At 50.6% G+C, this 25,359-nt stretch overlaps 1 protein-coding gene across 4 annotated transcripts in view; it reads right to left on the bottom strand.

The window, feature by feature from the left end:
• NBAS (NBAS subunit of NRZ tethering complex) overlaps positions 1–25,359 on the bottom strand; it is a 243,145-nt gene that overhangs the window by 20,762 nt on the left and 197,024 nt on the right. For all 4 annotated transcript variants that reach the window (XM_045844418.1, XM_045844421.1, XM_045844420.1 and 1 more), the window contains 4 exons: positions 20,391–20,609; positions 17,295–17,497; positions 14,373–14,462; positions 6,486–6,681 (listed from right to left, as the gene is read on the bottom strand). In XM_045844418.1, coding sequence (XP_045700374.1) covers positions 6,486–6,681; positions 14,373–14,462; positions 17,295–17,497; positions 20,391–20,609 — 708 coding nt within the window. The remainder of the gene's footprint in view (positions 1–6,485; positions 6,682–14,372; positions 14,463–17,294; positions 17,498–20,390; positions 20,610–25,359) is intronic.

The following is a 25,359-nucleotide window of genomic DNA, read 5'->3' as shown; positions in this document are numbered from 1 at the left end:
AACAACAGGCCCCTGACCAGGGTGACGTGTGAGCGAAGGGCCCGTGTGATGACACCCGACTCAAACTTGCGGCGTAACTGCGCTTCCTCTCAGGAACACAGTCAAGGAAGGCTGGGCCGTCTCTGTAAGCGGGGGTTCAAAGTGAAAAAAAAACCCCAAATTCCCTCCTCCAACAGATATACCGAAACACACAGAGGTGACGGGGGTGGTTTTTAGGGTGCTGGACTCCCGCCTGCTAAACGCTGCCGTTACCAGGTTGCAGGGACCCAGTGCGGCCCACCAACAAGTCCTCCGGCTCTAGCCAGCACCTCCGGCGAGGCGGTCCAGTCTTCAGGGGACCGAACCGGCCGGAGCCGCCGGGCTGGCTCTGGACTCACCGCAGCCAGTTACCCAGCCTCCCCGCCCCCCGCCACCGATCTGAGCGGCGCTCAGACCAGCGCCTGGCACACCGAAGTGCTCAACAAACAGCACTAATTATAGTCATTCATTACTACTATTATTGGAAAAGAAGAGAGGAGCAGAACAAATTGCCGTCATGTCCGTTTCTGGGTATTCGTGGGGCTTATTAAACAGAAAGCATAAAGCGGTGCCAACAGAGCTGGCGTGTACATGTTGAGAGCGGGTGGCTATCTTCTGACCGGTTTTTCCATCCCCGTGGCAGAGATGTGGGCAGTGGACGCAGGCACTGTGAGAATGTCGTTCGCGCCGGCTCCTGCTCTGCCTGGGATGCAGGCGCAGGCTGTGGACACAGCGTGACGAGGGACGCGGTCCACCCTGGCCGGGGAGGAACCAAGAAACCAGGGCACAAGCCACCCGCCGCACGCTGTTGTGCTTCAACGCATGACACGCACTTCCACGTGGGTGAAGATAATGTTTTACAAATTATGTTTAAAATGAGGCATACAAGCCCTGGTTGGCGTAGCTCAGTGGACTGAGCACAGGCCTGTGAATCAAACAGTTGCTGGTTCAATTCCCAGTCAGGGCACATGCCTGAGTTGCAGGCCACGGCCCCCAGCAATCGCACATTGATGTTTCTCTGTCTCTCTCTGTCTCTCTCTGTCTCTCTCTCTCTCTCCCCCTCCCTTCCATCTCTAAAAATAAATAAATAAAATCTTCTTAAAAAATAAAATAAAATAAAATGAGGCATACAGTAGGGAAAACACTTTGCATTAAAATAAGAATCGGAAAGACTTCACCTTACAGATTTTTCCTCTAGGACAGATAACCAATCATGCCACATGAGCCCCTATAAATGCACGTGTTTACTTTAAAGAGCGGCTATGGAAGCCCGATTTTTCAGGCCAGACTTTGCCTTTCAGTTGAAGTTGATGGGGTGTTAGCAGCGTAATTCATGGAGCTGGAGACTTGTCACTGCGGGGCGTCGATCGCACCCAGATCCGAAGGTTGGCCCCGCCCCCTCACCGCTCCAAGAGCCTCGGTGCCCTCCTACAGAATGGTAAGGTAACGACACCCACTGCATCAGAGTGCTGTGAGAGTAATATAACACAGTGTAGTACCATGTAACACACAGACACACACAGGGCCGGAGACGCAGGCTCTGGGGTCGGACAGAACCGGGTCTGGACTCCAGTTCTATCGCCCACACGCTGAGTGACCTTCGAGGGGCCCTAGGACCTCCTCCCGCAGTCCCCTCTCCTCCCAGTGACGCGGTGACAAGGGGGCAAACCTTTCAGGCGAAGAACTGTGATTCAGAGAGAGAGAGACTCTCCACGTCTTCAAGCATCTGAAGGGCCCCGTAAATACCGCTGCTCCCTCCCTGCTTCAATCATCTGAGGAAGGAGGGCCCCTTGCGCTCTGCCCCGACATCTCTCGGGCCTCTGGCTCCTCCTCCCTGGACAAACCTGCAGCGACTTGTACCACGAAAGGCAACGAGCCGGTCAGACATCACTGCCGGTCAACGACGGCAAATTACTGAGGCACAGTTCCCACCCAAAAGCACCAGGCCACTCACGAAGGAAAGCTGACCCTTACTCCAGCGAAGCGAAGCGTCCCACGTGCCCCAACCGGGGGAGCGGCAGCGCCCAGGCCCTCCTCGCGCACGCACGGGAAGGACAGCAGCCTGGACGGCAGGAGCCCTGACCCGCCGCTTGAAAAGGGATCCCGGACAAGTTTCCAAGGTTTAATATTCATTTATTCAGCCCATATTTAATGAGTGTCTTTAAGACCCCTGCTTGCATGGAACGTATATTCTAACGGGAGAAGACAGACGCCATATAACCCTCAGACGGATACGAGGATGGGTAGGAAGAAGTCAGCAGACAGGGATTAGAAGCGAATTAAAAGGGTCATCACACAGACGGTGCCTGGGTCACCTATTTAGGACGTGGTCACTTTAGAAATGGTGGCACTTAAGCTAAAGCCTGAGGAGGGAACTACTCCGTTCTGGGTATCAGCCTCCTTTTCTGCAGAAGGTGATGAGGGAACGGGGGGCAGGGAGGGGGCACCTCTGAGGTCCCCCCTATTTCTAGGAAGGGCACTCCATGCCTGCTGCAAACACATCGCAGGTGTGCGCGCACGTGTCTCTAACATCAGACATTGTCTTTTACGGGACTAAGCAAATAATTTATAGGAGTGGGTCTTAACTTTGAAGACGTTTAATGTAACATAAGTTATCTGTAAGAAGCTAAATACAGCTTTGCACGCTGAACTTTTCCTACTGTTCTTTGAGCTCTGTCTGATAAAGAAGTACTTTTTTTTTTTCTTTTTTTGCAAATGAAGCCAAACTGGCCTGTGACCGGAAGGGTAAATGTGTTTCTGCATGTTTCAAAGTAGGCAAAATACTTGAACTTGTAATGGAGTTAGAAGTTGTCTTTAAGAAAATCTTTCTGGTCATCGCTTATAACTACGAATTCAGACACTGAATTTTTTTTAATTTAAATTATTTTATTGTTGTTCAATCGCAGTTGTGTGCATTCTCTCCCCACCCCTCCCCCTCCCCCTCCCCCTCCAAACCCACCTCCCTCCCCACTGAAATGTTAAAAGGCAAAACTCCAAGCCACAGGTTTCTTTCTTTCTTTCTTTTTTTAACATAAAAACACAGGAAAATATACTGAGGTGATGGGGTATGGAATTTTTAAAGAAAACATCAGTATTTTGACCCACATTTTTCATGCACCAGTTAACTAGAAAATTACAAAACCTGAAAGACCCCCGATAAATGGGACCCAGGGGATTAACACGACACCCCCGCCCCTGCCCCCCACTCTCGGGCCTCCTCTGCCCGCCTCCCTCGCCTGCCCCTGCCGGCCCAGCCAGGGCGCGTTTCTGGAACAGAAACGAAGGCCTCTCAAGCTGCTGAAAAACGAGGGCCTCTGAATTTTTAATTCTGTTAACTCATCATGACCAAACCAGAAACGGCTGTCTCCCCGAGAACCCGTGAGGCTCCAGGCTCCACAGACACGGCGGTTCGTCCTACAGGAGCCGGCTGGTTCCCCGGCAACACACTGGTCTGTGGGGCCACCGCTGTGGGCACCTCGAGGGTAATTAAATATTAAGTCCCTCTTTGATGCATGCAAAGTCCGCCTGAGAGGATTACCAGCCACAGCAAAGGGAGCGGTTCCTTATTTCCTGGTAATTGAACATTGCAATATCATTATCTCTTCTTATCTTCTCTCTAAGAATCCATCTCCACACTTAATGTTACCTTTGAGAACGGGGAAGGAAACACGGAGAGAGGAGAAAGATGAGAGCCCAAGTAACCAGCATTTGGGGGACTTGCTGGCATTTGGAGTGTGAGGATGACGACACTTTCATGCGCGGAAGGAGTGACAGGCGAGGTGAGCAAATCGCCCTCTAGCTAACTCCTCCGGTTCAAGGCTCCTCTTTCTGCACCCAGGACCCAAGGCCCATGGTTAAGAATCTCCCCCAAGATTGCAAAACAACAGTGGGGGGAGGGGGGAGATGCACGCATGCAGTTTTTCCCCTAGCGCCCTGACTTTCCTCTGCTCTGTGAAAGGTGACACAGTTTAAAAAAATAATAATGATGATGGAGACAAACGCAATTTTCAACCACAGGTGTAGTTGTGGGACAACCCAGAAGTGGTCGCTGTTCCCATTCCAAAGCCACATTTTTGTGCATTCATTCTGACGCAGCAGACGGTTACATACGATTATAAGACAAGAGTTCCCCCAACCAAATTCGCTTGCCCTTCCACACAGATCTCAATCAGAAATGGCAGACTGACACAGAAGTCTTGATTGTAGAAGAGGAAGAGGAGGAGACACTCGCTGATTTATTTTTTGAGAAGACTACAGATGAAGAGCATAATTAAGGCTGCTACGGTAGTTTTATGTGCACTGCCAAATCCTTTAGAACTCAGGTCGTTAGCTGCCAGGAACAGGGAACTGTGCTCACACGGGGAGAGGAAGAGTGAGGGGACAGGAGATGACGTTGCCGGAGCAGGGGCGTCGGGAGGGACGTTTCCCAGAGGGCCTGGGAAAGTGCGCGCACCACCACCACCACCACCACCACCGAGGACGCAGCGATGCAGTGAGAGGCTGCAGGCGTGGACTCTGCAAACCAGAGCAGAGAGCGGCCGGGTGCACTCGCGCAGCCGAGGCAGGTGCGCGGAGGAAGGGGCTCTACGCCGAGCCGCCTCACGCGCTGGGTGTGGAGAAAGGTGAGCTATGAAGAAATCAGAACCTCAGAAATCACCGAAATCATACAGGAGTTGCAACTTGTTCTCACAGTAACTGGAAATGGAAACACGTTGCAAAGAAGAAATGTGACTTCCGAAGCGACTGGGCCCAAATGTCACAGCACGCGTTCCAGTGCTTTGGCGTGACGGAGACGACGGAGGGGTTCCCCCTTCCCGTCCCCACGTTCCTCCACAAACGCTTCGGCTGCGCAGATCCGACATAACACGCAGTGGGGCCCCTAACCCCGAGGAACAGGGGGGCCGCGTCACCCTGCCAGGCTCCGGACGGCCACCGAGGAGACAAGGCTGGGAAGCTAGAGAGTGGAGGCGCGGCCAGGAAAGCACCCAACCGTGTGGGGACATTCGCCTGCTTCAGGAAGGGTCAGACCTGAAGCCCCAGGTGACAAGGTCTGCAGGACAGCAGTTAGAGCCTCCCCCTCCGGGATGCGCCACAAACCTTCCCATGTGCTGAAAACAAGCCTGCCTCCAGCACCTCCTGTGCCAAGGTCCTGCAATGCTCTTCCGGACTAGCGCATCTGTGTTCACCGTCTGCTCTTGAGAACGGCTGCTCCTGGGCCCCTGATGTCAGCTGAGGCAACATGATGGGCTGCTGGTAAGGTCAGGGTGCTTCATAGAGAGTACTGTTCAAATACGAGCGATGTTTAATACAGTCCGTTTCAGCCGTCTGGCCAAACTACAGAATCTTGGATGAGTCCACCTTTTCTGAAGGACAGCTAACAGTGCTTACCCGTGTACCTCGCCGAGGGAAGGGAGACTACACAACGAGCATGAAGATGCTCTGAGATGAGGCTCAAGGACATGTCACTCACTTTTTACATGAACTGTTCTTTGAGTATAATAATGAGGACATAAATGTAAACTAGGAGGCGACACTTTAAAGCCAGAGGGTAACTCAAGTTGGAGTCGACGACCAGGGAACCCCCCTGCAGACGGGCCGACGGGGGACAACCCAGGTTCTCACTGTCATTGGCGCGGGGTCTGTGCCGGCTGCTAGCACTCAGGCCCGGGGCTACTGGCTCTTCGGTCTCCGTCTCCACGATCCATCCGTTTCGCAGTGAAGCCGGACTGCAGGGGCTGCCCCAGCCCCGGGGCTGGGAAGTCAGCCTTCCCACGGACTCCACGCACGGCCTTCGTGTACTCCGGAGCACGGCTCAGGGCTCCGGGCCCCAGCGCGGCAGCTTCCAGGGCTTGGAAGGGCGGCGATGAGAAGCACCCAGGGCCACAGAGTTGTCCCGATGGGAAGGGAACAAAGCTTTCAATAATGTGATACCAGTGATAACAAATAACTTAAGCTCAAATGTGTGGAATTCAAAGTTCAATTCTATGTGAGACGGTTAGGGGAGGTTCCAGAGAAAAGACGGCCTGAGTGAGCCTTGGCGGGTGGATGGCGCGGAGCGACGTGCGGTTCCCTACGGTGCTGCCGCCCAGGTCCCAGAGAGGAGAGGGCCGAGTGCCCGGGCAGAGCACGGGAGACGCGGGTGTGCCACACTGCACGCTGCACCCGGGGTGAGCCACCATGGTTAGCCAGCGCCGTGGACCCTCCTGACCAGGCCTTACGCAGAGAAAAACGACGCACCCGTGCGAGGAGAGAGGGCGTCTACTCTGCACGTGCATCTCCGAACACGTGGGGAAATGAGGACGAGCCCCGCTGTTGCACGCCTTTCCCTACTGCACAGCTAGATGGAGGCACGCCCCGATGTCGGCGTGAGCACGCCGACTGTTCGCGCGGAGGCAGTTCAATCCGGAAACGACCTCCCTCTCCCACCAACAGGGAAAACGTTCAGGACCAGTCGGGTGCTCCCTTACCTGCCTCTGGGGCCAAGTGGCTTTGAGAATGGCTTCCGTCCGGAAGAACATGAGGAGCTTGCCGTCCTCCTCCGTCAGGTGGAACGACTGTCCCAACATCTGCAGCACGTGCACGCGGGGCCGCACGGGCTGCGCGTCGTCAGCACAGAAGGGGCGCAGCCATGCCAGCAGGTCCTCGGGGGAGACCAGCTCCTCTCTGCAGGGCAAAATCAAGGGTCAGACCGAGCTGCCCGGGGCGCCCCTCTCCTCCCAGTGCTCTCACACGTGGTGACTGGCGCACCCTGCTAATTGCGGGGTGACTTTAGTTTTCTTCTTGAGAGCAAAAGTTTAGGTCTTAAATGTCTTACAGCAAACCATATTAGCTGCTTAAAAACTATGTAAACTGAATGCAACTTTTAAACAGTGTCATATTAAATCGAGTTATATAAAGCTGGTAACAATAATCATTAAACACTATGTCCTTAGCTGCTCTTTCTGTTAGGTGAAGTTTAATAAACAGTGTGCTTATTTTAAGTAATGATAATAATAGTGTCAGGTATCATTCCAATAATTTTATATAAATTATTACTATTGACAATAACTTGGCAAAGCAGATATTATAAACTCCATTTTATCTTTTCCCCACTTTTGTTGAGCTGTAATTGGCATGTAACACTGCACTAGTTTATGGAGCATGGCATAATGATTTGATACACGCACATACTGCAAAACGATCACCACAGTAAGTATGGCTACCATCTGTCACCTGATGTAGTTACAACAGTTTTTCCGGAGAACTGTTGAGACCCACTCACCTCATAATCTTCCAATACACTGTACAGTACTGTTGACCATAGTCATGTCGCTGGACACGTCAATTCCACTCCACAAGTGAGGAACGAGGCCTCACAGGGGTGCTGTAATGTGCCCGCAAACACCCGCAACGGTCCAAACCTCGAACCCCATGTTCTCGCTCCCACTTTTCTCTGTGATAGAATCTCACTATGGGGTTAGAGCACCAAATTCCACACCAGCCGAAAGATAAACTATGAACACTTGGGTTTTGAAGGACCGTGTAGTCTAAAAGGATTCAGGGAAGAGGATATTTTGTGCAAATGCCTGTCCAGTGTTGGAATCTCTTCTCTTGTAATCCCAAGTGGACCATCTCAGGAAAACAACCTATTGGTGGTGGTGTCCATGATTTACTACCGACGACTTTTAAGAGGCTGCTCATCAGAAGCCCCATGCCCACGGGGCCCTGGAGACCCACGGCAAAACACTGAATTATACGGGTTTTGTTGTAGCCAGAGGCTACGAGGCTTCCAGCGATAAACCACTCAGACCACGTGCCAAATCCCATGCCCTAAGAAGACCACAAGAAACTCTGAACCCTGAGAAGAACAAAATTCTACGATAACGCTAAGTCAGTGATTTTCAACCTTTTTCATCTCGGGGCACACATAAACTAATTACTAAAACTCTACGGTACACCAAAAAATATATTTTTTGCTGATCTGACAAAAAAAATAGGTATAATTTCAATTCATTCACACCAGGCAGCTATTGTTGTACTGGCTGTTGCCGTTGTTTTATTTGGCAGCTGAAGGGAGAAGAGGCCAGCGCCCTGCATAAACGAGCACTCGGGTAGCACGTGTGTTTACAACCCTGTGCTGCAGTGCCCAGGCTGAAGATCACTGCGCTAAGTACATACAGCTATCGATATAATCATATGGCAACATAAATTCAAAAACAGAAGTTATTATTTGTATTTACGAATAAAAGAAGTCACAAAAATGCTGTGGATGACTGGAATAAGCCTTTCCCAAATTACAAAGTCATTTATTGGCTTTATCTGTGTGTCCTACTTAGTATGTATCAGAAATGGTAAAATTGGGTTGCAAAAAAGTAGAATCCTACAAGTATTTCCTGCATATCTACTATGTGTACCAACAGTATCATGCGATGGTAAGAGCATTTTTGGGGGAGGGGGGATCTGATGAACCTGTGAATCCTGGCCCCTTCCTTTCCTAACAGCTCTCGACGAAATTCATGGACGTCATCACTTTCATTTCACACTGGAGTAGACAAAGGCCCTGAAAGTGTGTTTCCTGGAGGAGTCGGTGAAACCAAGAAGAGGCATACAAAGCCCTGGCGCAGTAAGGGGCACAGAGGGAGTACTTAAACAGCAACATCATCAGCATCACTCCTGTTACCAGCATCATCAAGCTTTGTGCTCGACGGCACAGATGAAAAAGTGCATGGTCTCTGCCTTCCAAGAACTATTAACACAAGGGAACAGAAAGACTCTAAAAGTGACTCTTTTACAAATTACTAACATGACTTTGAACCATCTGCAACATGCCAGGCCTGGATTAAGAAGAAAGAGACAGCAGGGAGGGAGGACCCATGGGGAGAAGGGCGGGGGGTGGGGGGGAAGCAAGTCGGTGCGAGTGAGCTGACGGCGAGAGACGCAGACACACGGACTCCACCTGGGGCCCTGGCCTCCGTGCACGGACCAACCGCCCGAGTGCACATTCTTCTCACCACACCTGGTGCTGGGTGCGGCATGCGTCTCAGTGGCCACAAAACCACTGGGGCATGTGGCAAGGAACGAGATATAACTGCAAATACATGAATGCACGATGTGTTCATGGCATTACAGTAGTTAAAAAGCGTGATTCTTTCAAAGAATTACCACCAGGCTGTATTAAAACACAATTCCTAGGGAGGCAGTAACCTTGGTGTGCACACAATTCCGACCTCAGCTCTGAACTTGTGATTATTGCTGGTAACCAGCCTGTGGCTGCTCTTCCTGAGTTGCACTGATCAGTAACAGCACGCTCACATCCCACTGCAATGAGGCAGAAACAGTGGCCGGAGAGCCATACACGCGGCCGGAGGTGGCCCCGAGTTCTGCGCGGTGGACAGCGGGGCGGCCATCCTCGCACAGGGCTCAGTGTCACGGAGTGCAGCGCTCACGCACTGCGGGTCCTCGGAGAAGCTCGCACGGCTTCTCTCGCCTCGCGGAGCATGGAGAGTAAGAAGCAATGGCTGCAATCGGCTCTCGTGGGCTTTTCTTTCTTTCTTCCTTTTGTCTTTTGTCTTTTCTCTGCTTTAAAAGTAATGTGAACATCAGAAGTTCGGTGGAGTCTGAATGACCAGGCCCTGTTAGGTGCATACAAAGCGTTCAGACAGCCGGAGCTGGCACTGCGGCTCAGGGGCAATCTCCATGGACAAACAGAACCCTAACGGATCCAACAGTTTTCAAGGAAATCTTTCCTCCTGTTTGAGGACTGCACAGAGGAATTCCTCGTTCATTATCTGCTTCCTGAATGGACTGGATTCTGCACATTCTTTTGAGAATCACCAATATATTGGTTCACGCCTGTGAGTCATTCCAGTGAGGAAATGTTTTTAAAGGTATATGGAGGCAGGGGAATAAAAAATAAAAAAGGCCAAGGCAGGGCGACGCTGGTGGGAAAGGAGAGAACGCAGAGGGGAGTGAGGCCGGCAGAGCCGCACCTCTAGCTCGGCCCACGGACCGGCCGGCTACTCCCCGGGGGCCGGCTGGAAAGAGAAACGAGTCAGAGAGGAAAAGTCAAGAGCTGTGTGAGTTCACTCATATGAACGTAACTAATGAACAAACAAAACAAAAAAACACACAGAAACTCACAGACAGACAACAGTATGGGGTTACCGGAGGGAAGGGGTGGTGGTAGTTAGGGGTAAAGGGGGCCAGATACGTGGTGAGGGAAGACTTGACTTAGGGCGGTGAGCACACAACACAATGTACTGATGTGGTATTCCAGAACTGTACACCCGAAACCTGTACCATTTCACTACCCAATGCCACCCCAGTAAATTTAACTTTTTTTAAAGGGAAGAAATGCAGAATTGGAAGCCCCACCAAGACCTACTCAAGGAGCACCTTCGGGCGATGCCTGTGCGCAAGGCCGCCTGAGCGGCATTGCCTTGACCTTCGCCGGGGTCCTGTGACGCCACAAGAAGGTGGGCTGTGGTGAGAGGAATTCGCAGCCCGTCCCGACCTGGGTGACCCTGGACAAGTTACACAGCCTGTCTGAGCTTCGTGTCCTGATCTGTAAAATGGATGTAATAGTGTGAACAATAAGGTGGTTCTGAGAATTAAGAGAGTTGCTGAATAGCCCTTTCAAAGGTCTTGGCATAGAGGAATAAATGCTCATTAGCCTTTTTATTCTAAAATGTGTGGCAGTATTTTCTTTAAAAAAAATTTATTGATGTATTTTCAGAGAGAGGAGAAGGGAAGGAGAGAGAGAGGGAGAAAAATGGCAATGTGTGGTTACCTCTCGCTCACCCCATACTGGGGGCCTAGCCCACAACCCAGGCATGTGCCCTGACTGGGAATTGAACTGGCGACCCTTTGGTTCGCAGGCCGCCACTCAATCCACTGAGCAACACCAGCCAAGGCTAAAATGTGTGGTAGTATTTTCTTAAGTCCACATTTAATGGATATATTATTTTTAAACATTCTTTGAGGATTGACTTTTTAAAAATTCTTGCTTTTCTTAAGCAAGCTAATGAACTAATTAATTCTTAACACAAACTAGAATACAGACCATGCAGCTGGCCCTCTGTACCCACAGGTTCTGCATCCAGAGTCAACCAACCGCAGAACAAAAAACAGTTGAAGAGAAAAGCAGCGTTCTTGCCGAAGGGCGCTGCGCAGCCCCGCCCAGGGAGGTCGCAGCCCCGCCCAGGGAGGCCGTTCCAGCAGCGGACACACACAGACGGTTTTCCCCGCCATCGCTCCTCACACAACACAGCGTGATGGCCATTTACGTGCCACCTGCCTTGAATGAGTTAGGCGCCGTGAGTGATCTAGAGACGACCTGTGGCACGTGGGAGGACGTGGGCAGGTGACGCGCACAAGAAACGCTGTGCCATTTCATTTCAGGGACTTGAGCGTTTGAAATTTTGTACCTGCGGGGGTCCTGGAACCCATCCCCCACGGCTACCCAGGAACAACTGTGTTCTCAGAATGGGATGCTACAGACAGACATAAACAATGGGAGAAAGCATACAAATTCATATGGCAATTTTAACACGCGTGAGCCTCTGAATAGTTAACTACCTCATCCTCATCTGTAATTGTGGACGGTATCAAAGGTTTCTGACACCATTTCTAACCCCTGAACACCGGAGCCCGGTGTCCAGAGACAGGAACGAGGCTGAGCTGGACGGAAGGCCAGCTGTGCGGGGGCGGAGGCTCCACCGTGGCCTGCCTGGCCTGCGGTGCACGGGACCTGCGCCAGCTCAGGTGGGAGACGGGGGAGCAGGGCCTTCAAGGGTGAGGCAGGGGCTGTACTTAACAGGGACCAATATAAAAGGACAGGAAGGACGTGCTGATAATGGCATACACTGCCTAAAAATTAAGCACCAAACCAACGCTTGGTGGTAACCATTAATACACACACCCGAACTCTTACTTTCCTCTGTGCCAGGAATACTATAGAGTGGTGTTTGCCTAACCTAAGAGCATAAAAGAGAAAGAGAGAGAGAGAGAGAGAGAGAGAGAATGCTGTACAGGGAGAGGTGATTTCCCATCTAACGGATGCCCTGGAGGCCCCAGGGTGCCCACATTCCAGGGCTGGGACTGAAGGCGGCTCATCAGGTCACCCAGAGGGAGGGTGGGGGCCCCGAGGCCTGGCGTGGCCTCCTGGGGGCCAGGCAGTCGTGTCAGGCCAGGTCACGAGTGACCTGAGGCGACCCCTTTAGAAGGGCCCGAGGCCCCACGTCACCCTGCCGGGAGCACACTGCTAGGCTGGGAAACTGAAGTCAACAGCACCAGGTTTCACTGGGATTCCGAAAAAAAGAATACTTGCTGGGAGTAAAAGTTATGACTTTGTGTTTCTTCTTCTTTTCTTTTTTAAGAAAAAAATTCTGAGGGTTTTGGGTTTTTTTTTTTGTATTTTCTTTTTTTTTTGGTTAAAAAGCCTTTGTAATTGTTCTCGGGAATAAAAAGAAAGACCTTGTTCTGCATCTCCATTCCCTAATGTCCACCTCTTTGGAAACTGAAGCTTAAGAAACTAGTCTGTATTCAGGAGACCCAAGCTGGATTCTTCTGTATACTTGGCTATAAAAATTCACTGAGAAAAACATGGCCTTCTGATCTTCCCGAGATGCCCCCCGCGGACGAGCCTGAGCAACCCCGCTGGAAAGGGCTTAAAGCGGTGCGTGGGAAGATCCTTTCATGGGGTGAGCCCGAGGGCAGTGCCGGGCTGACAGCGCCCTGGGGAGCAGCCAGCCCCCTGAGGACCGACAGGCTGTGTGTACTTGGCGAGGCAGCAGCAGACGCAGCCTCAGGAAGGCGGTTGAGAATTTCCCACGCCACACCCCCGCCTGCTCTGCTCTCTGCGGAATCCGCAGTTGCCCAAGCATTTTCCGCAGCCTGAAGTTGCATTATCCACCTTCGCCTGCTAGGAGACTCAGCTTTCCCCACCTGCTGGCCAGATGTCGCCTGGTGCACCCTGCCCTGACTCCCCCGGCAGGGTCCCCTGCTCCCTCCCCCTCACTTTCCGACTGCACTCACCACTCTCAGCAGAGAGGAACCAGGGCTCTGGGCAAGCTGGCCCACCGGGAGGGGCTCTGAGCCCCTCAGGGCGGGAGGTCATTTCTTACCTACATGTAACTCCCCGCGACTTAGCACAGAGCACGGCACACAACACACACACAGAACACAGCTGGCAGGTTAGAGTGACAGGCCTCAGTCAGCCACTGCTGCAGCTCCCTGACCACCTGGAGGCCCACAGGAAAGGGGCGGAGACACAGTGCAAGGCCAGGGCAGAGGAGGTGGAGAGCCCCACGGTGTTTTCCACAGTCACCTGCTCGGCTCCCCCTCTGCACCTTCCCCCACACCGTGGGTGCGACACGGCGCTGGGAAACATGCCGTCGTGGCATCGGGGTGCCACGCTGGGAGTCAGAGCCAGACTGTGGTCCTGGATCCACGCCCAGGCCTGTGACTCCGGGAAAAGTCAGTTTTCCTCTCTGAGCTTTTCCGTCCTCAATGCACATGGCAACGACATAAGCAGCCATCAAAAGTAACGATCATTGAATGTATAAAGAGGAAGACGTCAGAATAGCAAGTAGATAAAATATAAGTGCTTATACGTTTTGATCAAAACAGTATTAAAAATGTATCTGTACCTGAACAATAATGGCATAGGTAATATGCAAATAAAAATAATTATGTTAAAGAAAGGAACTATGGGGAGTTTTTCAAATGCTTCTTCATTATTACATACTTTCCATTATAAAAAGAAAACTGGGGCAAGGAATTACAGGGTCGACATGGACACCAGACATCTGAAAGATTTTTGTGAACTCTGGGAGGTATTTAACTATTAATTCATTGTTGCTACTATTCCTACCACTTCTATTACATGCGAATGAAAAAATCCTTTATGAAAACAGCATTAGAGACACATACCTTTCTAGGCTCACCCAGCCTGGACACTCTGAGTCCAGATCTAGCATATATAAAACTTATAAAAAGTAATATAATATATCCACTCTAGGGATTTCCATGCCTAGTCCGTACAGTTAACCGGCTGTGGCTGCAAGTCCCTTCTCCTCTAAGGAGCTCAAGCACGCCTCTCCCTGGCCTCCCCAGGAGGAAGCCAAGAAGACAGCGATCTCTCTCAGCAAACAAGGCTCAGAAGAGAAGGTGAGCTAGAGCTGAAGGGTAAGTACCTGCAACAACACTCTAGTTACACAGAAAGTGTTCAGCTCTTCCTTCAGAGTCACCTAGAAATGCTGCTTAGTCTTGGAAGCTGCATACATGTGCATATACATGGAGACACATATGAAAAGCAACTCTGAGACTCTGAGGAAGGCCAGCAAAAGGAGACGGAAAACTTGCTCTGGTCTTACCCCTTGTCCACGCTGGCGTGGACGGCTGCAACCACCCCTTCCAGCACCTGGAGCGGGTCCCGTGGCCCACCAAGGTCAGCGCCGCCTCCACTGTGAAGGGAAAAAGAGAAGCACCAGTTGAGAAGAGGACTGCTCAAGCCTCAGACATCAGCTCATTCACGCTCAGACCACCCAGGTGGGCGGGGGGGTGCACGGCTGGCTCATAGCCCTCCCCCATCTACGCAGTCCACGAAGGCACCGAGCCCGATGCTATAAGCACAGATATGAAAGTGAAACATATTCCCTGGCTGGCATAGCTCAGTGGATTGAGCGTGGGCTGTGAACCAAAGTGTCGCAGGTTCGATTCCCAGTCAGGCCACATGTCTGGGTTGCAGGCCATGGCCCCCAGCAACTGCACATTGATGTTTCTCTCTTTGTCTCCCTCCCTCCCCTCTCTAAAAATAAATAAATAAAATCTTTAAAAAATATATATATATTAAAAAAGAGTCATTTAAAAAAGAAGAAAGTGAAACATTTTCTTCCCAGAAGGAACTCACATGCATGTATTCTATAAAGAGAATAAAAAAAAATCATCTTGCACTCTGTCATTCAAAAAAACATTCAGTGAATATTAAATACATGAGCTGCTGTAAACATTAAGAATGTATGGGGTTGGCCAAAAAGTCTATTTAGTTTTTTCCATAAAATAAGAGACATTTTTCATTTTTACCAATAACGTTATTGATTTGGAGACTTTGAGTAGGTCGGCTATCTCTCACGTGGTAGAACGCTGCTCTCAATTAGCATCTCGATTCGATCACGATCAGCTTCAGCTGGCCGGCCAGGCTTCTGCGGGTGGGGCGTGGCCCCGGGAGGAGCCTGCAGCAGAAGCTTCACGCGACACTTCCGGCGCGTGCAGTCAGTTGCAGTGCCTTCTCTATATACTGCACAATCTTTTTTTTTTACATTTCAGTTGCAGTTTTACCTCTCCTGAAATAACAGATCATAATATGCCCAAAACATTGCCTATTTCCTTCCATCTTCGATATAAAAATTGCTCCACAGAAATTTACAAATTTGGTAAGATTTTTTTTAAATGGAGGATGATATGACAGATGGCACAATAATAATCTAACAAAATCGTTTCAGATGAAGTTAACGACAACTAAGCACTATAAGAGCGATCGTATAGAAAAAAAAAAAACCAACAAACGTTTTGGCCAATCCAATACTAATCATCCAAATTCTCCAGTAGGCCCTTTTGTCAAAATACTCGTATTTTCGTGGTACTTAATAGATACCAGGCACTGTTAGGGGTTCTATCTACATTCTGCCATTGAACATCCCAACAGCCCGGAGACAGGTGTTACTGCTGTGCCCATTGTATAAGTGTGCGTGTCTGAACCTGTAGTGAATTCTGAAAATGCAACAGAAGAAAAAGAAGTTTTAGATGAGTTCTGTGAATAATTTAAGACCCATGTTTTAAATCAATGCTGAATTTGGTTGTTTTAGTGACTCTGTTATTTTATGCTTACTAAATTTTAGTAACTTCCCCAAACGTAAATGCTGTGACCGTTGTTGACAGGCGTCTCTTTTCCTTTGAGGGAGAGGGAGGGGGACTCCTGATGTCCCCTTCCCTCAGGCTGCGAAAAGACTTAATTCTCATTTGTTGAATGTCGTTGGTGCACCGAGTACAATATTCAGCAGATCAGAACCGAATCACATCTTCAGTAGAAACGGGTGCAGCGGAGGAGGGAGAAGTGCAATTTAGGCCAGAACTTTATAAATGTAAAAATATCATGTCACTTCATTTTAACTATTAATGAAAATGTGTCCTTTTTAGTGAATACACTAAATCCGTCCAGCGTAAATATTCAAAACGTTTATTTTTGTGGGCTTCATGTAAAACCCTGATTTAAGAAACAAGAAGAAGATGACTACGAATCCAAAGGTACAAGCTGTGGCCACCAAGTCCCTTTCATCATGCTAAAGAGGAAAGTGGTTCTTGTACCACCCCCACCGCCGCCAAAACCCAAGATGCTGCTAGAACAAAGCTTTATTAATTTGGCATTTATTATTTCTGGAAAGTGTCGCACTTTCGTCTCTCTCTCTCTCTGTGAAATCACCAGACACCTCAGAGCGTAACGGTGAAAACGGTACGGAGCTGGGTAATTACACTGATAAAGCCTCATTTGATTGCCGTTCGGCTGCTGAAAACTGACGTGCATTTAATCAAAAAGTTCCTCAAGAGCAATACAGAGTTACAAAGAATGCTTAAAAGGAGAATGAATTAAACACAGCTAAATCTTTTAGCTTAATTGCATTATTCACAGAAAGCACTTGATGCCTCATTATTTTCTCAGCTTAACTTCCCCCTCTTGTTTAATCCCCTCGGGTATATTCCTATAAAGACACTAGCACTTCGATACAAAGTTAGGCTTCCTCAACTGTGGGGGTTTTTGTTTGTGTTTCTGCCATCCATGGCAGATAAATAATTCTTCAGTACGGGTTCCCCTTGCCTTGTGCGCTTCCTCAGAACCTCTGCGGACCATCTTTCCACCACTCCCCGAAGGGAAAGTAGCAAAGCAAGACTTCAAAACCCACCCTAAGGTCACCACCAGCCTGACACTTAGCTGTTTCACAGGCCATCTGCCTTTCCTTTACTTCAAGAATAATGTGTGTGTGTGTGGGGCGGGGGGGGTGAGTCTAACCAGAAGTTAGCCAGTTCCTTAACACATTACACAGAACACCAATAATGAAACATTTTCACGGGTCTCTATTCTCAAGACATAAGACTTAGGGAAATCTAATATAATCTATCTCTCACTTCTGTACAGTCCTTCTTAGGAAACGCTTCTACGTGGTTATATTTCACCTCGAACAAGCACTGTTACTGGCAGCACAGCACCGTGGGTTTTGCTCGGTGGCCACTGGACCGCTCACCTCAACGCAGAAACGACTTTCGTGACTGCGCTCTGCACTACGTCCTTAGGCGAGAGGTCCAGGGGGCCCACGGCCACCTCCAGCAGCTGCTGGATCATCCCGAGAGGCTGACCGTCCAAACACATGGCCACGGCTTGATCTCGAATTTTCCCTTTGTCTGACCGGGACAGATCATAGAGGTTACTGTATTTCCGCAGTATTTCCTGAAAAAAAAGAAAAGAGAAAAGAAAAGAAAGGAGAAGAGAAGAGAAGAGAAAAAAAAAGAAAAGAAAAGAAAGTGGTATTCAACACCTCGATATCCAATAGAAACTAAGTGCCCACATGTATATAGTGAAACATTCAGGAGATTCTCCAAGCAAAGACATGGCAACCAGGAACCGCCCGGAAGAGCGTGTACTGGCCCGGGAGAGCTCAGGCCCCAGGGCCGCTCGGGCCGCCCAGGCTGGCGGGCAGGCCCTTGCCCCACCGGGTTTTAGGCAGTGGGCAGCGGGTGATCTCAAGTTCCGTCTGCACGACCCCAAGACGAGAGCAATAGGCTCCTGTGAACAGAGGCGGCCGTGAGCGTTAAGTGAGGTCCTGTACAAGCCGGCCCTTCAGCGCCATGCCACGCACAGGGTAATGCTCGCCAAGTCCAAGTTCCTCTACTATTATTATCGCGCTGCAGCCACGTAACAGTTATAATCCACTGAGTACCAACCACCAGACCCAGGTACTGCACGGATGTTATCTAATGCAATGCTTAGGATAATCCCGCAAGGGGTCTTCATTAGCTCCGTTTTAACAAAAAGAAGACTGAAGACTGAAGACACTGACGTGCCCCAAGTCACACAGCTGGCCGTGGCCGTGACGGGCGCCGGGATGAGATCCTGAAAGCCCCCTGTCCCCAACCCCCATGCCACGCTGCCCGTCCCCCTGTGACAGTATGTGCCAAACCTGGAGGGGCAACAAGCAATTTAAGAAACAGGACTCGAACTGTTGTTTTTGGCATGCCAAACACGGCCGCTTCACATTAACAACGCCTTTCGGGGTTCTTCCTAGTTTCGTAAGTCGCCCTGAATATACGTTTTCATCTTTCAAACCACCATGTGATCGCTGCCTGGCTATTTCACGACACTGCAGAGTTACTGGGGTGGTTTTTTTTTATTGTGGTAATGTTGTGGTTATGTTTAAATGCATCTTTTAGAAATAGGTTTGGAAACATTTATGGGTAAAATAAAAAGATGACTGGGATTTTCTAAACCCCCGGAGCAGGGGAGGGTAAGCGGGGGCAGGCACGCAAATCTCTGCGTTGCCGGCTCCCTCTGTGAACCCTGCGGATGACAGCAAGGCCCGGCCGTCGGGCAGGGAGGGCACTCACTGGTGTCACCACCGAGACGAGAGGGAACTGAGCTCCTCCACCGGATGACGGTCTTCACCTTAGACGGCACTGACCTTCTAAGGTGTTCTCTCACCGGTATGTAATGAGAGGTTAAAATCGAGGCCTGCACTTAAAAGGCACAGATATATGACCTTGAATGCTTATTTCCAGGATCTACTGTGAAAGGTACCTTAATAAAATCAAATACTGTCCCGTGTAGGCACCAGACGAGTCCCCTCTTAGGGACCATCCGGGGTCTGACTGCACAGCACCCGCAGGCAGCCATTCGGGACCTGTACGTCCCAGCCTCCTGAAACGAACCAGCTATTCCGTCCAGAGTCTTCTTGGCCCCACACACTGCTCTACCCACTGACAGACAACACATGTTCCGAGGACAGTGATGACAGTTCCCTGACTTGAATGTAATGTATTTGATTTAAGGAAATGGGACAAGTATTTTAAAATTTAAATTTTTAATTAGCATGTTTTATACTCATGTGTATGAACCACTTGCAGAGTCCGTGTGTACCCTGGTTCTTGTAATCACGGAGCAGAGCCTTGTAAACGTCAGGGGGCGGGATGGAGGCTGGCAAAGCTGATCTGTCCCAGGGGAGTGGGGGGGGCTCCTGTCTCGCTCACGCCAGCATCTAACGCTGTCCATGCGACAGGCCAGCAGGCACCGAGAGGTACAGAATGAAATGAAATTGCTACCATTATCTTTTCTATCAGGGCTAGCATTTATGAGTCTCATACACTTTCTGAAGTCTTCCAGTTGTTCTTTATACGGACTCGTCTCCACTGAATGATCTTGTTAGGGAGGAAAACTTTTTTTAGAAGCTAGGAATACAATTCAGTAAACATGTTAGAGCCAAGAAAAATAGAAGATGAGGTGAGTGGCCACTCACAGGTTTGTTAACCATGGCATTAAATTTTAATTTTATAAATTTATACATCTAAGCCCTGTTTTTATCTAGGTGAAAACCATTCACTTACTGATTTGTCAACTGCTCAGCCGTGGGAAATAATTTCTAAAAACCCCACGACTGCCCCGCACGGTCACACACACAGAAAGCTGCCAGGGCCACAGAGACTTCCCGCCGGCTCTGCCACGCCGGTGCCCACACCTCGTCGTGGGCGGGCGCCTGAGTCCCCTGAGGATGCTTTTGGAGACAGCGCAGGGGTCCCAAGGAGAAACCAACAGGGAACGATTTAATAAAGTTATACCAAAAACGTGGGACACAAAAGCAGGATGCGTACACTTGGTTAAAAAAACCCAAAAAACTACTGAGCGGAAGGGGTGGTTATTTCTGAATTCTTCTGAAAATTCAGGGGGAACTCTATCATTGTTCAGTGAGCAAGCACGACACCTGCCCGTGAGAAGTGGGCTGGCACGCCACCCTCCTTCCCACAGCTGGGCTCCGGCGACCCTCCCTCTCCCCGGGCACCACCCAGGCTCAACTCAGCCCCCCTCCCTCCTCCTCCCATCTCCTCAGCTCCTTCCTCCCAGGTTATCAACCGTGTGAAGTGGCCTGGAACCCTTTTTAAAGAGCAGAAAACTGAGCTGACTACCAGGCGACAGTGAGGAGGCAAAAAGATAAAGGCCGAGGACCACTTTCAAGGGCATCTGCAATGATGAAAGCGCTATCCGAACTACTGATGCGGCTTTAAAGGACAAAGGGAAGGAAATGCTGGCACTACCTGGGCGCCCGCACTCACAGCCGAAGTGTTCTCTTCCTTACCTGCTCGCTGTCTTTCAGGGAAAGGATGAAGCTATGGCTCAGGGTCTCCAGGTGAGCGAGGGACGTCTCCAGGTGACTCAGGGCGTCTGCGTAGGTCACTTTGGAATCGCCAGCTTCCTGAACGTCGTCTTCTGAATTTCTTTTCCTTGGCTTCTCAATAAAATGTTTGACTGTCTGAATGGCCTTGCTGGTCATCTCCTTCCGTGCCTCCACAGGCAGCTTTAAAAGAAAAGGGTGCATGGTGGTAAGAGAAACCAGCCCTGCGTCATCATATACGGCCCGTTTAATAAGGTGTCCGTGAGAAAGAGAGAACAGAAGTACGGTTTTAATATGTGCAACTTCCACCAGTGTGCAAGACTTTTATTATACTAGTTTTTCTTCTGTGAAACAGACACAGGGAAACACCATTTGTGATGTTAAATTAGTAAACAGAGATTTTTAAAAATGCTAAAACCCAGATGCAGCAGTGTTATGACAAAACTAGTGTTCAAAGAGAGTTATCAGTTATAGTGCAAAAAGCAGAGTTAGTACTACAACCAAAATTCCCAGTTCTGATCATTTATTGTAAGGGAAGAATCCAAAAGGAGAAAATGGTACAGGCAGGAAGATGTTAACTGGATGAGGCTATGAAAATAAACTTCAAAAGTAATATAATTATCTGATATTAAGAGAAATGATAACTAGCTTGCAATAAATTACTAGATAAAACATGCAGTCATTAAAATCAGCACTACAAAACAATATAGATATTTGGAAAGTATTTACCATAAAATGTTAAATTTTAGGAATCAAAAATAAAAAAATTATCTATATCATGCTTATATTTAAAACCTGAACTCCAGCCCTGGCTGGCGTAGCTCAGTGGATTGAGTGTGGGCTGCGAACCAGGCATCACAGGTTCGATTCCCAGTCAGGACACATGCCTGGGTTGCAGGCCATGGCCCCCAGCAACCGTGCATTGATGTCTGTCTGTCTGTCTGTCTGTCTGTCTCTCTCTCCCTTCCCTCTCTAAAAATAAATAAATAAAACCTTAAAAAAAACCCAGCAGCAGACGGAGTCCTCAGACAAAACCTCACAGCTCCTATCAAAGTCTCTTCGACCCAGTCAGTGCATGTCTCTGATCCTTCTGAAAAGCTAGCCCAGGCCTCGAGACCCCACACCCTACACCCGAGGCTGCAGCAGGAGGTGAGTCTCCCCCACCCTCTTCCACAGGTTCCCTTCGAGTCACCCTAATTGGTGCTTTATGACAGAAACAGCTAACATGTTCTTAATTCCACACAGATACTGATAAAAGTTGTCTTTGGGAAACCACTACTCCCAGCGACTTGTAACTACATGTTTGCTTTTCAAACGCAGCTTCAGAGTAAGTTCTGTAGCCCCACCTCTCACCAGACGGCTACCTCCAGCCCCCGTGGCACTGAACAAAACCAGCAGCTACCACTGACTGGCAAGGACAGTTACGTTATCGACCTTCTCTACCCAAATCAACTGCATGTTCCCTTCCGTGGCTGAGGAGTACCAGACACCAGGGCCTGCATTTAGCTGAACAGACCTCCCCGGACTTCCTCCATTACGTGGATGGGCCCACGGAGCCCGGGGCGGGGTGGGGTTAAGTGGTGAGCTCGGGTTCATCGTAGGAGTGAGAGTAGTAAAAGTCAGCACTCAGACCCCTCCACTGTCGAACCAGTGTCCCCTTGCACTGTGCATCTGACAGCTCCCACTGGGTCGTTTCTGCCTCCTCACTGGTTCTGACAGTGTGTGTGACAGAGGGCATGCTGGCTGAACGCCGAACAACAGAAAGGACAGATGAGAGCATACTGTAGTGAATCCCTCCTTCTCCTCACTTATATTTGTTCCCCCAAGAAATACGGGCTCGGGTATACCAGCTGGCCAAATGTGTAGTCTCCTAGCCTGTCACGGAGCATGGAAGGGTGTCAGCAGCAGACCGGCAGGAGAGGAGGGGCAGGGCAGGCTGTCCGAACGCGCAGGGCGCAGGGCCCGGGAGAAACAGCAGGTCTCCGTGCCCCTGGGTGCGCCCAGCTGCATCCCCACTGCCCAAGGTTGCACTTGGCTTTGTCAGCCACCCCTGGAATGGCTGGTAAGAAATCAAATGAGGTAACATGTAAATCCATCAGCAAAAGTTCTTGCCCATAGAAAATGCTCATTAAATGGAAGCTCAATTTCAGTTTCACCAACTAATATAATACATAGGCCATCTTCCACCTGTTAAAAATGTATCTCCCTAGTAAATTTGTCATGTAATTCCCCTTTGGGAAAACCGTTCTTCCGCCTCCCAAACTCCTTAGCATGGTACTCAAGGGCTTTCACAGCTGGCCCCAAGCTGACCCCCCAGCCTCGCGTGACAACCGTGACCCGCACCCTGAGCTCTGGACACGCAGGCCTCTCATTACTCACTGGTGTCACTACATATCTTGTCTCAACGGAAAGCTCTTTTCTCTCCTTTGCAAGACATATCCCTAGTCATGTTTCGACAGAGTCATCCTGGACTCCCTGCCTGGTTCCCTCAGCCTCCACAGCCGGTCCCTAGGCCAGGCCCCCCACTCTAACATCTAAGCACAGGGCCCACCTCCCCGCAGACACACAGACCTGGCTGGGCAGCACCGAGCCGGGGCCCGCACAGAAGGCTACGCTTTCGCAGAACCTGCTATCGGCCCTGAGAGCTGAGTGAGTATTTCAGGGTTTTAATTCTTCACCTCACCACCAGTGTCAGCAGAAAAGCTTTTTTCCCTTATTTTTAATGGGATTTCAAAGTAGCTAAATAACGACACCTACCCAGAATGCAGAGCGTGAACAAACGCAGCCCTGGGTCAGACGCCCGAGAAAGCCGGGCCTCCAGGGCGCAGACCAGCGTCATGCCGAAGGGCCCTGGGGCTGTCGTCCCACAGTGCGCTCCAGCCTTCCGCCTGTTTGCTTGGTAAAAACAGGGGTATGGCTGAAAGGCTGGAGGGCAAGTTTAAGAAATACAAGGTCGACTACGGATTTACAGCCGGCAGACTTATCTTCCTTGGGGGTGCTTGTACGGTGGGACAAGCATGAAGTATGAGAGAATGAGACCAACAAACGTGCCACGGCAGGGACGGCTGTTTCCCCGCTGACCCGAGGGGCCAGAGTCTGCGTTTCTCCTCGGCCTTTTTTTTTTTTTGAGCCTATGAGTGAACATGTCATTCGTACACACCATTATCATAATAACCAATCAAAGGTCTTCTTAAACTATTCCCAGACAGCAATGTGCAACTGCTATTAAAAACTGTGGACTTTGAAAGCTAAGTGGCTAAACTGCTCTAGCACCCGATAAACAGGTGATGCACATGCGTCTTCCAGGCCCTGTGGAGAGATGAGATAACAACATGAGACAGGCTCCAGGAAGTCACCCTCGGTGCAGGAGAGGAGATGGTGGGGAGGGGGAAAGTCAAGGAGACACCCATGACGTCTGCAAGTCGTGCTGAGTGAACCTGCAAGGTACACCCAGCCCCCACCCAACTCCATCGCCCCCCCAGCACCACTCAACACCATGCCGCCACGGCCCCTCCCACACTTCAACAGCTCTCAGTGGCCTCCCGCTGCGGTCATCACCGACACAAGCATCCCGTGGCAGGCCACGCTCCAGCCCACGACGTCTGAACCGGAGCGACGTGTCATTTCTGAGCCAATGCGCTACGTAGCCCACAAGTTCTGTTACCCAGTCCCCCTTCTCCCCGCCGTGGCCGCTGAGGACGGGCAGGTCCCAGACGGTAGGGCGCCAGCAGCCTGGACCCTAAGTGGCTCTGTGGCACAGACCGCTCTGCCACCTCTCAGTGGGAGGGGGCATGAGGAACGGGAACCTTGGCTGTGTTGAACCATGGTGCTGCTGGCTGTAGTTGGTGACTCCGGCCTTCCCCAAGGAGCAGTGGTATTTTCGGGAGAGAAGTCGGATCGCATCGCTTCTCCAAGTAAATCTGTTTAATGGCTTCCCAGTTCACCAAAACAAAACCCCATCTCCGATGCCCTGTAGGTTCCGTGGGACCTGCTCTTCACCTCCCCCGCCCGTCTCACCCTACCTCCCCCTGCCCACACTGTCACTCCCCTCCCAGCACCCTGGCCTCCTCCCTGCGTCCCCAGGCACCCTTCCACGCGCTGGTCCCTCCGATGAGAGTGTCCTCCCAGGAACCCTCCTGCCCGGTCCCTGTGCTTCCCTCGGGATTTTCTCCGGGCCGGGCACTACTGTTTTTCACTTCAGCACTGGCACGCTGGGTTCCCGTCTGCGTACTGTCACGGTTACCTCCCCAGGGCCCGCAGCGGTGGCTCACACAGAACACATACCCGATGCGTCTGTCGGTTCTGTGGCGAACAAATGACGTTTTGAGAAACAGAACAGCAAAGGCAGAGCTGCAGACTCTGCTTTTTGAGCAGATATTGAGGCTGATATTGAGCAGAGATTAAGCAGCTACTAAGGCGGATACTGAGGAAATGGCAGGGGACTTGGGGTGCATGTATAGCCCCAGCACTCCAGTCTGCACAGGGCGGGGGGTGGGGGCGGGGAACAGGCCCCACGGGAAACTCGGCAGGCACTACAGGCCTGTCACACGTCCGTTCATTTGGTGGGCTGGTCAGTTCTTGCAGTCCTTTATGAAGACCTGAGACCCAGTCTCGGCTGAGGGCAGCGAGCTGGACGTGGCCTGCAGGCCACAGCTCCCCGACCCCTGACCCGTGAGACTGAAGAGTGCAGCTGGGGAGATGAACTGGGAACAGACTGGGAGCGGTCCTGAGCACCCAGCGAGCCGCGCCATCTGAGCCGCGCAGGCCCGTTCGGAAGTCACCTGGCCGACTGAGGACGATCACATGGCAGCTGCCTACTTGGTCCCCAACTAACAATACAGTGTGGGAGGATCTCACACCAAAGAAACACACGAAACCTGTCTCTGAGAAACAATGGAATGCCATCCTTCCCCAACCTTCCCCCGCCTTCGCC

Source organism: Phyllostomus hastatus, unplaced genomic scaffold (genome assembly GCF_019186645.2).
Source record: "Phyllostomus hastatus isolate PE091 unplaced genomic scaffold, TTU_PhHast_1.1 phas_contig_402, whole genome shotgun sequence".
Lineage (NCBI taxonomy): Eukaryota > Metazoa > Chordata > Mammalia > Chiroptera > Phyllostomidae > Phyllostomus > Phyllostomus hastatus.
This window is presented reverse-complemented; position numbering and strand designations above follow the sequence as displayed.